Source organism: Acipenser ruthenus, chromosome 12 (genome assembly GCF_902713425.1).
Source record: "Acipenser ruthenus chromosome 12, fAciRut3.2 maternal haplotype, whole genome shotgun sequence".
Lineage (NCBI taxonomy): Eukaryota > Metazoa > Chordata > Actinopteri > Acipenseriformes > Acipenseridae > Acipenser > Acipenser ruthenus.
The window spans coordinates 34,657,767-34,676,791 of NC_081200.1; the positions used below are offsets into that span (position 1 = coordinate 34,657,767).

The window sequence follows — 19,025 nt, forward strand, 5'->3', positions numbered from 1 at the left end:
CAACGTGATTTGGCAGGCGTGGGGGGGCCTGAGAGTTAAATAAATGAATGAAGGAGTAGAGAGAAAGAGAGAGGGGGAGAGAGGAATCAGGGGATCAAATAGGGGGAGAAGGGAGGAGAGGAGAAAGAGAAAATGGAATGATGGAGGGAGGAAGACAGAGATGAGAGAGGAGTAGATAGAAAGGGAGAGTGTAAGCAACAAAAGTAAGGGGGGTAGAAAGCAGAAAGAAAGGGAAACACGATGAAAGTATTAAAACTGAGAAAATGAGGGAGAGATTGGTGGAAAGAGGTTTTTTAGTCTTTATGTGCAGTGAATGAAGGAGCCTGGTGATATTGGTAATGACCTCCTCAGCTCCTATGTCCAATTACATGGATGTTGGAATTCTCATTATAAGTTATACAGTACATATGCTTTTTGGGAGCTGGGACCTAGAGTGCATTTAAATGGTGGCAATCACACATTGTAGGTCCTAAAACCAAAAAAGACTACTGAGTATGATGTCAAAAGGGTACACACACACACACACACACTAGCATGGGCGCATGATTGATCTGCCACGGTGGGGATTCACACACAAATCAGAGCGACCTGAAAGAGGATAAATTCACAACATCAGCAGCGCACTGTTTGCGAGATAATAAACACACTCCCTGCATCATAAATTCAATTTCTGACACTCTGCATTCATTGGCCAACTCTCAGTGTTCCTGCCTCTCAATCCTGTTGGGGAGAGGTGTGGGGTCCCCTTTAAAATCACTGCTACTAATGCATACCATAATTAATCTGTGCACACATATAACCCATACACACATGAAATAAGAGGGACCATTTTCATATAAGGGAAAGCATAAGATATGGATACAGCATATAAGGATTTTCCACTTTGAGTATATAAATCAGTTGGGTAGGTCCTGATGATTTTAGAAACTAGTAACTATAAGTGAGGAGAGGACTGGTGTATTGCTGTACGGCCTTGTTGTCGCAGCTTTTCACTGTGCAATTTCAATACATTTTGATGTGTGTGCTTTGACAAAAAAGTTTCCTGTCTCTCTAGTCACAGTCTCAGGCCAATGAAATGATTTTGAAATGAGCAGAAGCTGAAAAATGGGAAAAGCCGAGAGAGAAAGAGAGAGAATGCGAAGCAGAGTATGAGAAGGAGGCTTTCATTTAGTTTATGAGATATTTAAACAGGGCAAGACAATTTAGAAAAGCGCTATTTTACAACAAGGCCTTGCTACCTTGGCACAAGTCAATACCCAGCCCAATCAAGAAGACAGAGAATACAATTCTAACAGGCAACAATAAAAATATCTGAGAACAGGTAATAATGATGAGTAGAATCAGTGGGGCCCACAGAATTGTATGGAACAGAACCAAGTATTTAATGTATAACAGCTGGCTTAGATCCTCTTTCTTGATAACTAAAAGATAATACTAAAAAAGTAGACTATTAAATAAAAGCCATTATCATTTTTTCTCCAAAACTTATTTGCAGTCATAAAAAAAGGTTTGTAGAATGAAGACTCCTCATTTACTTTTATTCTAGCTATTATATTCCTCAGAACATACTAGGTTAAACCAACTGACACACACACACACACACACACACACACAGAAAACCAGCTGACACACACACACACACACACACACACACACACACACACACACACAGCCACTGCCATCCACCACAGAATAACTTACTTACTCTCAGATTTACGGAGTCCGCAATTACGATGTTAAATGAGAAGTAAGGAAAATCAATTAATTCGCAAATTTTTTCAATTAAAAATCGAGATAAATCACAGAAATATTATGAAGGAAAGGCCAAATCTGTTAATGTGTTAACTTACTTCCTTGCTGTGTGTGTGTGTGTGTGTGTGAGGGTGTTGGGAGGGGTGTGTTTAAAGGTAGCCTCGCAGGCCAGTGGCGGAGATTTGATGGCTGCTGAGGCCGGTGCCCTTGAGCGTGTCATTGCGGCCGGCTCTGTGCTGTGGGGCCAGAAGACTGATAAAAAACTATCGAGCGGCCGAGGGGGAGGACGGAGCACTCCGTCTTTATTGATCAGGTGGGAATTTAGCTTGCTGCGCAGATACACTGTGTTAGCTGCAGGGCAGACAGGGAGAGTGGGACAAAAAGAGAAGGGAGAGAAAGGGAGGGGGAGAGAGGGAGTGGGAGAGAGAAGGAGGGAGATGAGAAAGGGAGGGGGAAGAGAGAGAAGGCATGTGTGGAGGACAGAGGAAAAGAGTCACAAAGAGAAAGTTGAGGTAACCACAGTCAGTTGTAGTTATGTTACTAAAGATTTATCATTAAGAGTCTTAAGTAAGTTTGTTTATGTGCGACTGAAAGACTATTTAAACCAGTATGTAACAACAGGGCTTGGTTGCAGAGTTGAAGACTGGACAAAATAGCTACAGAAATTTGGTCAAGACACAGCTTTTCTACAAAAAGTGCCAAGTGATTGTAATTCCCAGAAAGCGGATAGGACCTTAGTTTAGTGTCTCACCAAAAGGACAGCCTCCCTAACACCACTTCATAAACTGCAGCACCGAGTTTTCCTAGGTGGTCAGCCATCCATGTACTGACTCAACTCTCAGCTTGACATGTCCTTGAAGAGACAGTATGCTCCATTTTAAATTCCCCTGATTTAACAAGCACCGAAACAATACCAGAATAATAAAGATTAAATAAAAAGAATCTGAATGAAGAGATAAAGATTGCTTTTTTTGTTTGTTTCCCAGTCCTCTGTTCCAGCCAAATTGGTTAGGCGAGGATATGTAGATTGCATTGCCCTCTTAGCTATCCCCCTTACAGACTGATGTGTAAGGGCACGATAGATTTCAATTTACATACATGAGGAACTGAGAGAGAGGGGATAAAAAATAACAGGTGACACGATGTAAGAGGGAGCATGGAGCCGCTTGCGTTAAGCACAGCAGCCACAATCTCATATATCTCCACACAGCCTCCGGCAAGACATCTGCCTAATGTTACATCTTAAATATCCTTTTCCATTTTACATGCATTCAAGTCTCATTTGGACAAAATGAAACGGTATTATTAAAGGGAGATTTTGCACAAATTGCCACGAATTCGACATGTCACATTCAATGAGGTTCGTACATATGTAACCAGAGGAATGGCAAGGCCTTATTGAAATGATGGCAGTGCGGGTGGGAAATCTACATGATTGGGGGTGAGTGGGGGTGTCAAGGGCAGACAGGCTGTTTCAATACGGAGCCTGGTGGCTCAGTGGTTAACGCATTCACCTCCGTTTTTCAAAGTGCCAGATTGGACTCCTGTGTTATGTTGTGTGTGTCATTATTTGTATGAATAGATTTCTGTTTGTATCAAAATGTATCTTCTTTCAGTGTGATCTTTTCCACATTATTGCAGACATAGAAAAAGGATTGGTGTATGCCGTGTCAAATTGAGCTATTGATAATTTTGTTAAAAATATTAAAACATTAAATTATACGTTCATTTAATGGATAACATATGTCGATTTCAATTGCTAAAATGTACTCATATTTTTTGTATGGTATCAGCTACAGTATATAGTTAGAGTAAGATTTCTCTTTGTGATTCCCTTCAATAGAAAGACAAACTGAGTCAGCACATCTAGTTTCTCTAGCCAGCTAAATCAAGACAAACGGCTTGCCACGGTAGTTGGCACTGGGGCATAACTCAAGTGCATCTGGCAAAGGGGTTAATAGGAAACGAACAGGAGAGGCTAAACCATAAACCCCTGACATGGACCACTATCTGCCACTGACAAACGAGGAAGAATGACGCTATCTCTTTAAATACCAGCAGCTGTTAAAGCAGACAGCTCCACCTTGTCCTGAGACACAGGCAGGAGGACGGAGGGGGAGAAAACGTGGTCTTTATTAATTATTAAATAACGTCTCCCATTGTGCCGTGATAGATAACACTCAATCTACTACTTCTCAGCTCATTCAGGCTACATGCTGGGCTAATCTTCCATACTGACTCATTCCCTGAAGCTCTTAGGAGGTCACAATGTCCTGTCCTTTTTGCTGATGCTACGAGTGTGGCCTTGTGGTTAGAGCCGAGGGACTTGGAAGTAAGCAGTGTGGCCCAGTAGGTACAGCTGAGAGACTGGAAGGTAAGCATTGTGTCCTAGTGGTTAAAGTACATGGTGCTAACAAAATAACCTTACCTTAAATAAATTATAACCACTCACCTGAGGTGTAGCTGTGTGAGCCGGTTCATCTCCTGCTCCATGTGGTCCTGTAGCTCTCCTGGTCGCAGCAGCACCTGACAGATGGGGCAGATAGGGGCCTGGCTGTCGTACAGAGAAGCCTTTTTCTTGCCTGAAAAAAACAAAACAGGTCTGTTAGTGATTAGTGTAGTAAGGACAAAAGCCAAAGCCAAAGAATACTGTGGGGTCAACAGGCTCGCTACCCACTTTATTTTTAAGTGTCACATTCAGCCATTATTCCATGAAGGTGTTCTAGCAGAATCCAGTGGCATGTTAAGCGACTAGGTTAGCTACAGACTTCAATATGGCAGACAACTGGGGTTCTTCAGATACATGAAATGGCAAAATATTATGTGCATATTGTCTCATTTAGTAGTGATTTTTGAACAAGGCAAGGCTCAGTCGCCTGGGATTTGGCAGGAAAAAACATCCACCTATTAAGGGTCAGGTGAAACACCCAAACTTGCCCTTCATACAGCTAGAACAGGCCTCTGGAACATTTTGCTTGCCTCTTCTTCTTACATGAAGGAAGCTACAGTATACTTTTGCGACCAGCGGCTGGCAAAGTTAACTTTTAAAAACAAACAAAGCACACGTCACTGGGGCTTCAAAGGATTTCCAAATTTAAAAGCTGCTTACAGTAAAAAATAAACGTCAGGCTGCGGCTCAATGAGGAGACTTCCTGCCCTGGTCTTGTGTCTGTCCTCTGTTTAGGACAAGGGGCGGAAGGTCTATTTATAACGCCGACTCCACAGGGAAACAATGGGGCGACTCGCGTCTGACTCCCAGAATAATCGCAGGCAGGATATCCTGGATGGACAGGCCATCGTCACGACAACCGTGTAGGCTGAATCAGCAGGCACCTCCGCTCGACAAATCACAGTCCCTAAACATACACACACACACACACACACATGCACACACAGTCCATTCCACAGTCCAGTCCAATACCAAGCCTTTCCCAGTCAAACTTTGTCATACTCTTTCTGGTGTCATCATCAATTGGGTCTATTCAGGTACATGTTATTGTATTCCTTAACATGGTGTAAAAATACTGCATTGTAGCTTAGTTACTCTGGGGCATGCCTTTAACTGTATATTATCTAGAAAGCAATGCAGATTTCTAATGTATTGTGTAATACCCTTCAGTATTTACCAAGTTATGGGAACTAACTGCTTTATGGGAAGGCTGTGCACAAGATATCTGCTTAGGTGTGTATAACATATGATCAAGGAGCCAATCATGTGGCTAATAAATAACTTATGGAATCCAATAGAGTAAATAGCTGAATTACTAACCACAGTAGGCCACTAGCTTGATGTTTGCTGTTTTTGCTCTGTGCCATTGTTGAGGTGAGCAAAGGGCCTCTTTAAAAGCCAGTGTTCATGCTCTCAGGTGCTATCCTGTATGGATATGCAGCTCTGATCTGAGCTACAGCCTTACCTGTGTCTCAAGACACTTCATTTCCCAGACCAGGGCTGCGGGTTAAGCCACAGTGTAGTGCTGAAAAGAAGGATTCAAGCATGATAACCCATGGTGTTTGTGCTAAATACATTTCTGGGCTCTAAGCGGCTATGTCCTTGACTTAGAGGGCAGTAGTGTGTTTGGGTAGTGATGTACTGATATGCCTATAATTTAAAAAGGTGATGGACCTGTGCATCCCCCACACACGCATATAAACACACACACACACACACACAGACACCCTCCAGGGGCACATAGCGCTGCACAGATATTGGCCTGTCAGAACTATTTCCTACGAGAGAACAGATTCATCAGTGCTGAGCTGGCGGGGTCAATGTTAGCACGGCTTACAGGCAGGCGTGCCGACGCATACCCAACTCCGATTCCCCAGCCCTGCCACTTAACCACCCGCCGCTCTGGACACTTTAAGTGACTTTGAGAAATGGCTAATCGATTACAATTCTCTGCATCTGTGTCTGTCGCTCTCTCCCCTTCTCTCTCTCTCTCTCTCTCTCTCTTTTCCTGTCTCTGCCTGTCTTTCTCCCTCTTTGTCCTACGCCCCCCCCCCCCAACCTTTTCCAATTCAGTTCAATTCAATTCAATTCAAAAAAGCTTTATTGGAAAGTCATGCAAGTTGCGCCATAGCAATTGCAGTCAACACATGAAACTTACTTTGTAGTTACAGTATACTATTTACATAAATAAAAATATATTCAGTCATACATTTTGTGGTTGCCATACATTTCTAAAAAAAAAAACAAAAAAAAAAACATTTTTTTCTGAAAGTGTTTTAGAAAGTCATTAATCTGACTGGAATATTGAAGTCAGTCCTTTTTTAAATGTCACACAGGTTTTTCTCTGGTTCCTATCAGCTCTCTCACTTTCTCCTCTCCAGTATATTTATTCCAGCAGTGTCTGAGGGCGGTGCAGCTGGCCAATGGATGGTGTTTCTCTCAGCCACTAAAGTGAGAGTGGGAGCATGGCTGTGTTTAATCTATCAGTATCGCAATCAATGGGTGCAATAATCAAGCCCCGATCATTTCATTGTACTCGTGTTAACTCAATCCTTTTGTTTAATATATGCTACCCCCTAACAGATATCCTCTAGTCAGCACCCTGTACTGTCTGTCTATCTTTCTTTTGAGGGGTTGCATGTCTCTGTTTTTTCTGCTGTCAGTTTGTCTGCCTGTGCATCTCTGAGTGTGCGTCTGACATCACTCCCCCCCTCTCTTCTCACAAAACAAAACGAGCTGCTGAAAAGTAATTAATATTTAATTCACTACTAAATGTAGTGATTATTTCCAAGTAAATGGCTGACTGCACAGCTGTGACCACTAATGAAGGGGGGATGTGTAATAGACCTGGGTACTGACACACCCCTCACACACACAATCACACACTCACTCTCCTACTCTTCTATGATGTGAGCTGTTGCTGAAACTTATACCTGCGTCATTTCAAAATAAAATAAAAGCTAAATTATAATTGTCACTCTTTTCCCAGTCATTGAGAGACTGACAATATCTGAGATCTAACAATCACATTTCTGCTCAATTATACATACAAGCCTTTGTAAAGCTAATTTGTTAGTTGCCAGTACCCTGAAGAACAATGTTTTTATATTCACATAGAAGCATGCCCAATTATGACCTCTGGATTGTGACTGGTTCCCTACAGTCTATAGATGGTAGGTTCTGAAATCAACCGGAGGCGAGTTCTGAGCTTATACACAAAATATCATAAGAGAGCTGATTATGTTTAAATACAATCCATATAAGTCCCAGGCCTCTGAAATAGTAAGTAATGAGAGTGTTGCAATGCTTTCAGCAAGAACTCACGAAGCTGAGGTCTGTAATGACACAGGCAGCTTTCCAATTCAACCATCGATCTCAATGTGAGTACTCAATGCCAGGAAGGCACAGGCCTGCATTCATTACTGCTGTTACTTGAGTCTGTTTTCATTGCACTTTTTAAACATGCCATTTTATTCTGTCCATACTTGCTAAAAGAGAGAAACATCGCCTAACACCTAACACTTCAGTCAGTGGCTGCTTTAGTGGGTGAAATTGGAACGTGGCAGTAATTTAAAAAATGTAGCAATTTATTTCTAGTTTTGAAACCGTTCAGAAAACAGATCTACAAACTGTACACTGGGTAAAAAAAAGCTTGGTCAATCTATATTGTTTATTTTTATTTTTTACATAAATTTTAAGCAAAAAACAAAGATGACAGCTCTTTAGCAAACTCCGATGGCAGGGAATGTACTTTAAGCCCCTCTAATGAGCCGCCTGCAGATAAGTTTGTCATGGAGGGGCTGTCATGTGTGCTCACAATGAGGCGCACCAGGGCTGCCTAATGAAAAACAATCCGACAGGCTCATCTGTCAGTGCAGTGATAGATGACACATCTCCAGCGCGCAACAAGGGTTTTGAGCACTGCACTGTGTGTGAGCACAGTGAGGAGAGTGCAAACAGGAGGGGTGGGGGGTGGGTGGGGGGGGGGGCTTCACTTCTCTGACACGTCAAGTTTGGGAGAGAGTAAAATATTAAATGTTGATGAAACTGTTGTTTGGAATAAAGAGTAAAAAAAAGTAATAAGAAGACGACTAAAAAGCCAGGACGCTGTCAGTGCAGTTCTGCTCCTGTCGCACTCTCTACTGTGTGGCAGACATACAGAGGAGACAGAAAAGAAAGCTGGAGACGTGTATCTGTTCACATCTACCTGATTATCTATCTACCAGTCCCTTGCATCGTGCTCAGTGAAGCCAGCAATAAGGTTGAGCTACTGGATCTGCTTTTGTCAAAGCCCCCGCTCTTGTCACAGCCCAAAATCTAACGTGACCAAAATCCAATTCATAATGAGCAGATCTGGTACATATCTATTATTATATAGAGTTTCCCAACCTGAGGTCCTGGGGTCACTTCTAGACGTTCCCTGAAAAAATCGCAACATGAGGTTATTTACTGCATCAACAGCCCCTCAGTCCAACACGGAAGCTATGTATCATTTTGCTCAAAAGAAAAGAAAAGTAAATTGCAGTTTTAAAGATATTATTTGTGTGAATACTAATATGTTTTCAGCCAAATAAATTACTAATTTTATATTACACCATTTTAAAATCAGAAAAGTTTATGGGTTAAGCGTTCTTCACACATCAGGTGACTGGCCTATAGTACCAGAAGCAGATCCTGAGTTTGGAAGCAGCACATTGCCTGCACAGTCCCACAATGCTCCAGGCTTTGGAGACTGTGGCACACTTCCCTTCCCATTGGTCCCCCATCAATCAGGTCCAACAGGCCAGTTGTGCTGGGCTAATGCTTTTCCTATAGAGAGACACATTATGTCGAGGTGCTGTCTGGGCACCTCGTCTTCACACCCTCCCCTGTCTCCAGAGAGTAAATCAACCAAATTGAGATGGCCAGTGATTAATGGAGCAGCCTCGACACCCTATCTCAAAATAAAGAGAAGAAAACAAGACAGCACATCACCAGTCGAGCCCCAGTCTATCACGCTCTCCATTTCCCCTTCTCATCCCCCTTATTCCCTCTTACTCCCCCTCTTCTCTCTTCCTCTCTTTTTCTGTCTTCCTCTCCGTCTCTCCCCCTCTCTTTCTCCTTCTTCTCTTTGACTGATGGGGAGACACAGACGGAGAGATGTGGCCGGCAGTGTGCGGTTGCTGTCATTATTTTAAAGATGATTAATGTGGGAGGCGGGCTTGCCCGGGACCCCAGCGGAATGGAGATGGTTTATCCGGAATGGGTGTCGAGGCCCCTGCTTGCGCAGGAGCTCTTTTTAATCTGCCAGAGCACGGAGGAAGAGAAAGAGTGAGAGGGAAGGTGGGAAGGGGGGGGGGGGTGGGGGGTGCTGATGATAACAAGGAAATAGGACTGACAAAACTTTTTAGCGTGAAGATTCTTCACCAAAATGCCAAACGAAGAGCGGTGGGGGGGGGGGACAGGGGGGGAGTTCTGACAGCCCTGATTGAATACACACCTAATTCCTCGGAATGCGCCAAGATGGATCATTTCATTTCCCCACCGCCATGTGACGATCTGCATTTTTATCGGTTCGGTAATTTGGGTCTGCTCCCCCCGCTTATTTTGTGTTAACTACAAAAATTATTCAGATTATTATTTGTAATATTCTTCTTCTTCTACTGACTGTAATTCTAATAAAAACACATTAAGGATGGAGGTTATATATATATATATATATATATATATATATATATATATATATATATATATATATATATATATATATATTCTAAATATATATATATATATATATTTTTTTTTTTCTTTGCTCATTATATTACTCATATAATTGAATTATCACAGTAAAATTGTTCACGTAACATTTCCAATCAAAAATCTATTATTAAGACACAGCCATTTGACCATTAAATGCTCAATATAACTTACAGTACTGAAAATAGCAGAGATAGAGGGCTGCTTGGCACATTTTCAAAGACAACAGGGCAGAGGACATTGCAGACAGGTTACCAAGCAGGTGGAGTTCATAAAAAGAAGATTTGATAGTGGAGGTTTTTACTGTAATGACTGAAGTATACTTGCATTAAACTGTATTCTTTTTTTATATTTTGCACTGTCCAAAATTATAGTCTCTCATGCACAGAGACCAGTACACACACACACACACACACACACACACACACACACACACACACACACACACACATTCCCACTTTAACTGAAGGACACACACACACTGCATTGGACTGGGTGTCCTTTATTTTTCAAAACAGTAGGCTGGTGTGCTTCTATTTACTTGTTGTTGATACTGGTGGGTGAATGTTATAAAAAACAAAAAACAGAGAAAGAAAGAATGTGTCTGTGCAGTATGCTAACCAGTGTATCAACACATGTGGATTGTATCAATCCGAGCTCTGTCATCATTCATTGACATGTTTTAACACAGACATTGAGCACCGCTGGCAGGTTATTAATACGTGAAATCCATTATCGCTCTAATACACTTGTCTGCCCCCCCGCAGTATTCCTGTGGCGCTGGCCGATTTGCCTGTGTGATGAATTGGGGGTGTTGCATGTCCACGTGTCATAATTTGTCAGGAGTTATGAAGAATCCTGATGCTCGTTGTACTCAATGGGGAACCTAACTAAATCACACTCCCTGCCACTAACACTGCTGCTTGCTGCTTACTGTCTCGCTCCCAGACCTCAATATGCTCAAACACACAGCCGATAAATCACAATGGCACACTGCCTGATTATATGTACCTCGCCACCGCGCCTCACAACAATAGCAAACAATTGTCAAACTGCTTGGTTGTTGCTGGTTGGTAGCACTTAAGAAAAATAACACAAAATGGGACAGGACTGTTGTATTGATTTTGAAGCATCTTGTTTTTTTTATAATAAAATAAAATAAAAATAGAAAGAAACATTGTATATTAAAGTAAGACAGATGGCATGAAGAGGATTTCATTTTTGATGAAGGAGTTAAAAGGAATCTAGAATCTTTCAGGCACTTGTTATACATTGGTATGCATCCACACTGTCCTGTGCTGTCAATACAGCAGCATTTTCTTTAAACTTTTACAAACCGCTTTAAAACCATCGCATACATTAAAGTGAAAGAAATTTCATCCAGATACTGGCATTTGTCCACTGGAAAACTCCTCCAGGACCCATAAGCTGTCTGCGCTTCACATCCACTTACAGTATCATTTAAAAGAGCGTGCCCATATTTCCTTAACCGCTTCCAAATGTATTTATTATATGTACATGTATGCAGTATATATTTACAACGCAATGGCGAGAGAGAGAAAGAGTGCATTTTATTTTTAGTCGAGCGGAAAGCGATCCCAGACCACTTCAGGTTTCTATGTGGTGTACAGTAAATGCACTGGCCAGAGAACAAAGTATCTGCTAATAAGCTCTGAGACTGAGTTAAACAGCTTTAAAAAGTGCTAACATTGTAATTTTATTCTGAGTGGAGAAATTCCGACTGTACTTTACCTCCCGCCAGCTCATCTGTCGGACTAGTAAAATTAAGAGGCTGGCCCTACACAGCTGCGACCTATAAAGTCTTGCTTTTCACTTCAGAAATGGTTACCTGCCGGCATAAACACACATTTTATTAAAGAGCTTGTTCACCGGGCGTGTGTGAGGGGGGGTGGTTCTCTTTTTTTTTGAAGTGAAAAGAGTTTCCCGTCGGGATCAGACGCCCACAGTGGGGAGGAAAGTGCTGCCACTGCGCGTGCCACGTGTTTCACCTCTTAAAAGAAGCAGAAAAGCACTGACTTTATTAAAACACTGGCAGTCTGCGGCTGGAGCAATCACTTCCCTGCCAATGATTGAAGCACGCACACACAAACACAGACACGTGCAGGCTTACATACTCAGATCCGCCTTACCACGTTCCACCACCATGTGGCACTGTGCGCTATGTGGTGAAGAAAGACCTCTATTCAAACAAATGACAATTCAAAAATTCGGCCAGTATTGGCACTGTGTCAAAAAGGACTGGCAGCGTATTACTAAAACAGTAACATCCACGCTGGTAATTCAAGCAGATACAGGCCCTAATACACACCCAAACAAGTGCACATTATTTCATAGTGTATTAAAAGGGGTGTTTAGGAAAATCAGGGCTCCTCTTTAATACCATTGCCAGCAGGTGGCACCATGTGTTACGTACAACAATGAAAAGAAACCGCAATTACAACACTCGCAATCACAGCCAACTGGCTGTGACTCATGCACGTCACCATTTTTTTTTTTTTTTTGCCTTCAAAGCAGGGAAAGAGTCCTCGGATCAATTAGCATCAATTACAGGCTGACTTCATTTAATCGTGGTGTGAAGATGAATTTGTCATTTTTAGTTTTGAATTAATGGGGGCCCTTGAACTTTTCCTTGGCAGGGAGAGTTGATCATTCTCTTTTTAAAAAGAACCTTTAGTGCTGAAAATTGAGTTCCAGCTAGTGTAAGAGCAAATCTCCTGGGAAGAGGCATCAGGATGCATTACTGGGGAGTTGGGGTGGGGGGAGAGAAGGCAAGAAAGCGGGAGAAGAGAAAGAGGAGTGGTGGTGAGGAGAGGGTATGGACAGAGTTACAAAGAGCTATGGTTTTGGCCTTCAGTAGCTCACTGGTTTGGGAAAATGCAAGGCTGTTGCCACTTATGTGAACAAGATGTATCTCAGATGGCTATCCTCTAGAAATAATTAAAAATAAATAGAGTGAATTCTTCTTTCTGAGGTAAACAAACAGTGATGAGATAACTTGTACTGCAGCCAGCAGGGGTCACCGTGGAGTAATACAAATCTTATTTCAAAAGGTAAATACATTGTCTTATGTCCTTGACAAACTGGCAGTGTTCCCCTTCCATCCCTGTCCACTTTGATTCCATGTTTTTGCCATCCCTTCTGGAAACCAAAATGAATTTCTTGATGTGCATTGAGTGTTTACAACCCCCCACCCCCCTCCGAAAGACATCAGTAAACAATGAAATCTCTCAGACGAAATTGAATTTATAACCACATTACCGCACTTGATAACGTCTTCAAATAATACAGCGATAAGAAGAATTCGATTTGATTCCTGGGTGCATTTATCTCTTATAAACCCCCCTGCAGACCCTGTTTGCCCATAACCATAGTAAATTCTCTCTCTCTCTCTCTCTCTCAAAATACTTTTTATATAATTGCAAATTTTCTTTTTTTAGTTATTTAATGTGCTTGAACGAGGTCCTTGTGTTTGCAGGAACAGTGATTGTTGCCGGGTCTCTATAATTTTATTTGGAAGGTGGGTTGTTTGAATGCAGGGGTTCAAATGAAGGGGGGGGGGGGGGGGGGGGCGGGGGGGTGTTAAGGGGCTTTTCAGACACACATACTGAGATTTTCCTGGATCTGATTTTGCTAGGAAAAAATGAAAGCCCCTATTATAGACAGCCTGTTTGAGGATCTCACATCTTCCTTTTCTAAAGAAAGTTTTTGCTTATAGATTTTGTTTTTAATAACCTTGAAACAAATGTTCCCATAAACAACTACCGACAGCTTGAAGTTCTCCCATTGCTGGGAATGAAAATGTGTGTCAGGCTCCTTGTCAGTGTGTGTTTGTGAGCTAGCCTTCCATGCTGAGTATAAGCCTATTTCAAGATGTTATTTCAGTTTTTTTTTTTTTTAAGATTGTAGTTTGTGTAAGTGCACAAGCATGTGTGTTGTGTGTGTAGGAGGTGTGTGTGTGTGTGTGTGTGTGTGTGTGTAGTGGGGGTGGGGGGTGGGGGGGTGCGGGGTTGGTCAGCCTACGGTAGTGACAGCTGTTTGTTCAATCAATCACCTTGTCGACAGTTAGCTGTGAGCCAGGCCTGGAAATTGAGTTTGCCTCACAAGGGAGAATCGAGCAAATTAATAGACCATTACCCAAGCACTGACCCGGGAAATGAGGGTGATGCGGCTGGGTTAGATCTGCCAGGCTGCTGCCTTCTTCCTAGGCTACAGGATGTTTAGGATGCGATTTAACGCAAAGACAGCATCCTGACGCCTAACCCTACACCCCCTGCACCACGCTGGAGCTGGGGGAATTGAGAGGGGGTGGGGGGGGTGGGGCGGGGGGAGGGGAGGTGGGGGTTCTGAGGCTGGTGTTAAATTATTTATATATTTATATGCAAAGTTATCATGGAAGACTTCCTAAGGGCAGCTGAAAATAATTTTCTAAAAAGAGTCTCTTTCCTCTTGCTTGCTTCCTCCTCAGGTGACGAAGTGAAGGTATTAGCTCAGTTTATCTTTTTTAAACATGTCTGCAAGGTCGTTTTGCATGCTTGATTACACAGAGTACCTCCTTCCCTGTGCCTTTAAAAAGAAACCCTATCGAACTAAAGCAAACAGGCACTGGAGTGAGAGGCCTGTTTTAAAAACACATCTTCTGGACATTCTTATGAAATAGGGGCTTTGACTTGGTTAACATGAACCAAAGGATGTATTATTATTATTATTATTATTATTATTATTATTATTATTATTATTATTATTATTATTATTATTATTATTATTAATAATAATAATAATAATAATAATAATAATAATAACAATAATAATAATAATAATAATAATAATAATAATAATGAAAGGGTCCAGCTCTCGGAGGTTCGTCGTTGGATCACAAGTACTGTAGCCCTCTATAGGTAACACTTTGTTGGGAAAATGTTATTATATATTAACAAAAATTGGATTTGTATTAAATTATTGAAGTTATCATTAATTCACCCATCAGATGATTAACCTTAATCCAAATCTTATTCGTGCGAACCACCTTTTAAGTGTGCCCGCTACTTCCCTTGTAACTGAAAGCATTTGGTAAAGCAATGATTCAAGCCGCTTTCTCCATCTCCTCTACCTCTCTTCTCTCTCTCTCTCCCTCTCTCTCTCTCTCTCTCTCTCTCTCTCTCTCTCTCTCTCTCTCTCTCTCTCTCTCTCTCTCTCTCTCTCTCTCTCTCTCTCTCTCACACACACACACACGCTTGAGTGGGATAATTAATTACCAGAGCCAATATACTGTTTATACTCTGATGTTTTAACTAATTACCACTAATGGCAACACAACAGTGGCCAATCGAGTTAATTTAATTCCCACCTTGGGCTGCAGATTATACTCAGTGGGGAGCTCTCCAGGAGCTGTCATAGCCGCCACTGCTACCACTACACTACCACTAAAAGTCACTTTTGTGGTACTCAAGTGACTTTTAGACAAAAAATGTAATTCTAAACTATTATATCAGTATCTTGTCTCAAATCCCCAGCTCCCTTCCCCTTTGTCCCTTGTCTGTAACCACTAGGCAACAAAGCCTCCCAGTCTCTCGACTCTCACCACAATACCACACTGCCTCTCAGTCTCATATCTGTAATCACTAGTCCACACTGCCTATCAGTCCCTCAGCTCTACCAGTAGAACACACAGCTTTCTTTCCTGGTTAGTTTCCCAAGAGTGCATCAAGAAAAGATACAAGGCTATCTCAACTTTATTTTCAGTGTCATACAAAACAAAACTAGCCTGATATACAACCAGACTGAACTGTATTATACTAAACTTTTATTAAAAAAAATTTTCTAAAGAAAAGTTATTTAGATTCCCCTATTGGATAACTTCAAGATAAAATCTTGAGAATCGCATAACTACAACCTGACCTGACCAAATCATTTTTTGATTAACTGTACATTATAGGTCCCACCGCTGCCCTCATCCATCTGCTGCCCACACTGTGATGGTGTAACACTTTAATCTCTCCCCCCAGACCCTTTGGCTGCCATTCGGGACTCCCCAGAAAGGCCTGTTTGATCTACGTTAACCCCTTGACCTTTACAAATCCCATCCTTGCAATCAATGGGCGTTAGGTAAATGTACGGACTAAGCACACTAAGCAGTTACACTGCGCAGTGCAATGCCCATAGCAGACTTACACCACAAGTTCAACAACACATGCATCTGATGGCTGGGGGCCAAACACACCATAAATCCCCGTCCAAAGGCCCCGTCTAGGGCCTCCTCTTCCCCATTGAAACACAGACATTTGAGCAGCCTGTCTTCTACCACTAGGCTACACTGTTTACCTCCCGGGCCCTCAGCTCTAACCACAAGACCACAATGACTCCCAGTCCCTCAGCTTTAACCCATAGATCACACTGCTTAGCCCCCTGTCCTCAGATCTAACTAGTGATGTAGTCGGAACATGGGGGAACACCATTCCGGTACTATTTTCTATAGGCAGCAGTGGTGTAGTCAAGCCAGTCAAGCATTATAGGCAAGCTAAGTCACATGACTCACATCTCCCGTGTGACTGTCTGATTCAGTCAGTAGTCATCTTCATGCAATGAAAAGTGCATTAGGAGCTTCTTTTACAAGCTACTTCTTTAAGAAGGCTAAAAATGCTGACAAAGACAACAGCAACAGTGCAGTGAATTCATATAATTATTGTTTAAGGAAATCTGTATTTCAGTGTCATTCCGGTACCCTCAGATTTAGGACTACACCACTGGATCTAACCACTAGGCCACATTGCCTCGCTCCCAGTCCCTTAGCCTGACCCACTAGACCAGATTGTCTTGCTCCCAGTCTCTCAGCTCTAACCACTGGGCCACACTTCTTACCCCTTATTCCCATTATTTTAAACCATCAGCCCACACCGCTAACCTTCCAGCCCTCAACATACTGGAAAACCCCACTGCCCCCCCAGGTAGACTGATCAGAGCCCCCCCCCCCCCGACCCCCCTCTACAAAGTGTAGGATTTCCCATTCTCAGGCTCTGTTTGTCTGTCAGATTGAGAGTGTTGACAAGAGCTAACACCTCGCTCGCACAAACCATTTAAACCCTAAGCCCCTTGGCTTGAGCGAGATGATTCTGGCTCGCCGAGCTGTTAACACAGCACCTGTCAGGAATGAAACGGAAAAAGAAACGAATAAATCTACCTCTCCTTCATCCCATGCCCCCCCCCCCAGCCAGCCCAGGATCTTCCAGACAGACTGTGTCAGGACCACTGAGCCTCAGAAATATAGCCGGGGGGGGGGGGTGATAAAACAGCACAATAATAAAACACAGCATAGCCAGCCTAGCTGGTATTGCATAGTTAGCTGTGCTGAACTGTCTTGCTGTCTATCCATACCATACACAGTTTTTGTCAGAAAATAAAATGTTTTTACTTTTATTTGTAATAAAAATTCTGTAAACTCTCTCCAGCAACCTTATAATAATAATAATAATAATAATAATAATAATAATAATAATAATAATAATAATAATAATAATAATGTGTTTTCTCTTGTATTCAGTTTAAACTTACAAACAAACACTAAACGAATCCTGGGGTGCAATAGACTATCATGGAATGGGCCTTGTGCTGATTGTTATCAAACTCTGTTAAAAAGCATGAATTATAGCAGAGAGACCTGGTGATGGTGATAAAAGGAGGCTGACGTTCACAGTATCCTGGTGGGCTGATCAAGCCCCGAGGGCAAAACACAGGGATATCCAGACACGCTCCGATACCATCGGATCAGTGCAATGGGACAACATTCTGATCTTATCCTTTTCCTTTTTACAATTCCGGCTGTAGGCAATCACAAGGGAAGTGATACAGGTTCAAACAGCAGGGGGTGATCATACACCTTTTTTTTTTTTATAAAATTGGTACTTGGGGAAAGTGATCCCAAAAAAGGGGGGTCCAGGTATACTTTGAGTGGGTTCCATGTAACTTCATTACAAAGTTCTTCCATTGCACTGGTCCATCCTGGACCAACTCTTGCCATACTAGACATCCAATCTTACTGTACATACCTTTCATTAAACGCATTATGAACACCTACCAAAAATTGCCCTCTTTATCATCCACCAGGTACCACAATAACATATTTAGATCATTCAGACTGCAGCTGGGTTTCGTGGTGGACAAAGAAACAAACAAAATATTACAAAATACATAAATACATGTCCATCCATAAGAGCAGCAATCGAGGGAGCCTGGCTGTATGTGTCTGTCTGGGGACTCAAATCTCAGAGCAATTTCCATGGTGTGTGATTGGCAGCTTGATGTGTATTCTCCCCTGTAGGCCCTGGTGATAACTCTCATCCAGCCCCATCTCCGCCTGTTGCAGGCTATTACAATGACAATACTGATAAGAGACATTTATGACTCTCGCCTCAGGTTGACTGAAGGGGGCTGTCGCCACCCCCCACCCCCCACCCTCCCCTTCTCCCTCCCTGCACACAGGCCTGATGGGAAATGGAATTGGGGTGAAGGGGTCCTGTGGGTTGGCTTATTGAACTCTTCCATGTGGAAACTATTGTATACAATAATATGCACATATGTTACATGCTTAAAATACTCACTTTGTAATAACTCATACGCCGAGGCAATTAGGTTCTAAGTTAATTTCAGATGTTTAGGTCAATTGTGAAAGTTTTCTTTCAGTTAGTGATTTGAACAATTTGTAATTTTAATAATGCTTAATGTATCCAGAAAACACTCATATAAGTGATTCATATGTATACAGCTAAGTGTGTGTATTGGCTGCAATTCAGTTTCATAAATATGTAAGTTTGATGTCATTTTATTTGTCTTTAGTATTTAGCATTTAAAGACTTGGCTTTACTGTATGAAGACATGTGCATATTCAGGAAAATTAATAAAACGTGTGTAACTAATACTGTACAAGTCATCTCTCTGCTCGGTCTGCTGACACGGTGCGGAGTGGTGGAGCTGGTGTTTGTGTCTCTGAACTCAATGGTAACATTGTGCTAGTCTGAGAAAGCCTGGTGGCTGGTACCGGCTGGACCCACAGCTGTGTGAGATGAGAATGAAGCAG

At 42.2% G+C, this 19,025-nt stretch overlaps 1 protein-coding gene across 7 annotated transcripts in view; it reads right to left on the reverse strand.

The window, feature by feature from the left end:
- Positions 1-19,025, reverse strand: part of LOC117417101 (E3 ubiquitin-protein ligase RNF220-like) — a 140,368-nt gene that overhangs the window by 43,096 nt on the left and 78,247 nt on the right. For all 7 annotated transcript variants that reach the window (XM_059034918.1, XM_059034916.1, XM_059034915.1 and 4 more), the window contains exon 3: positions 4,205-4,334. In XM_059034918.1, coding sequence (XP_058890901.1) covers positions 4,205-4,334 — 130 coding nt within the window. The remainder of the gene's footprint in view (positions 1-4,204; positions 4,335-19,025) is intronic.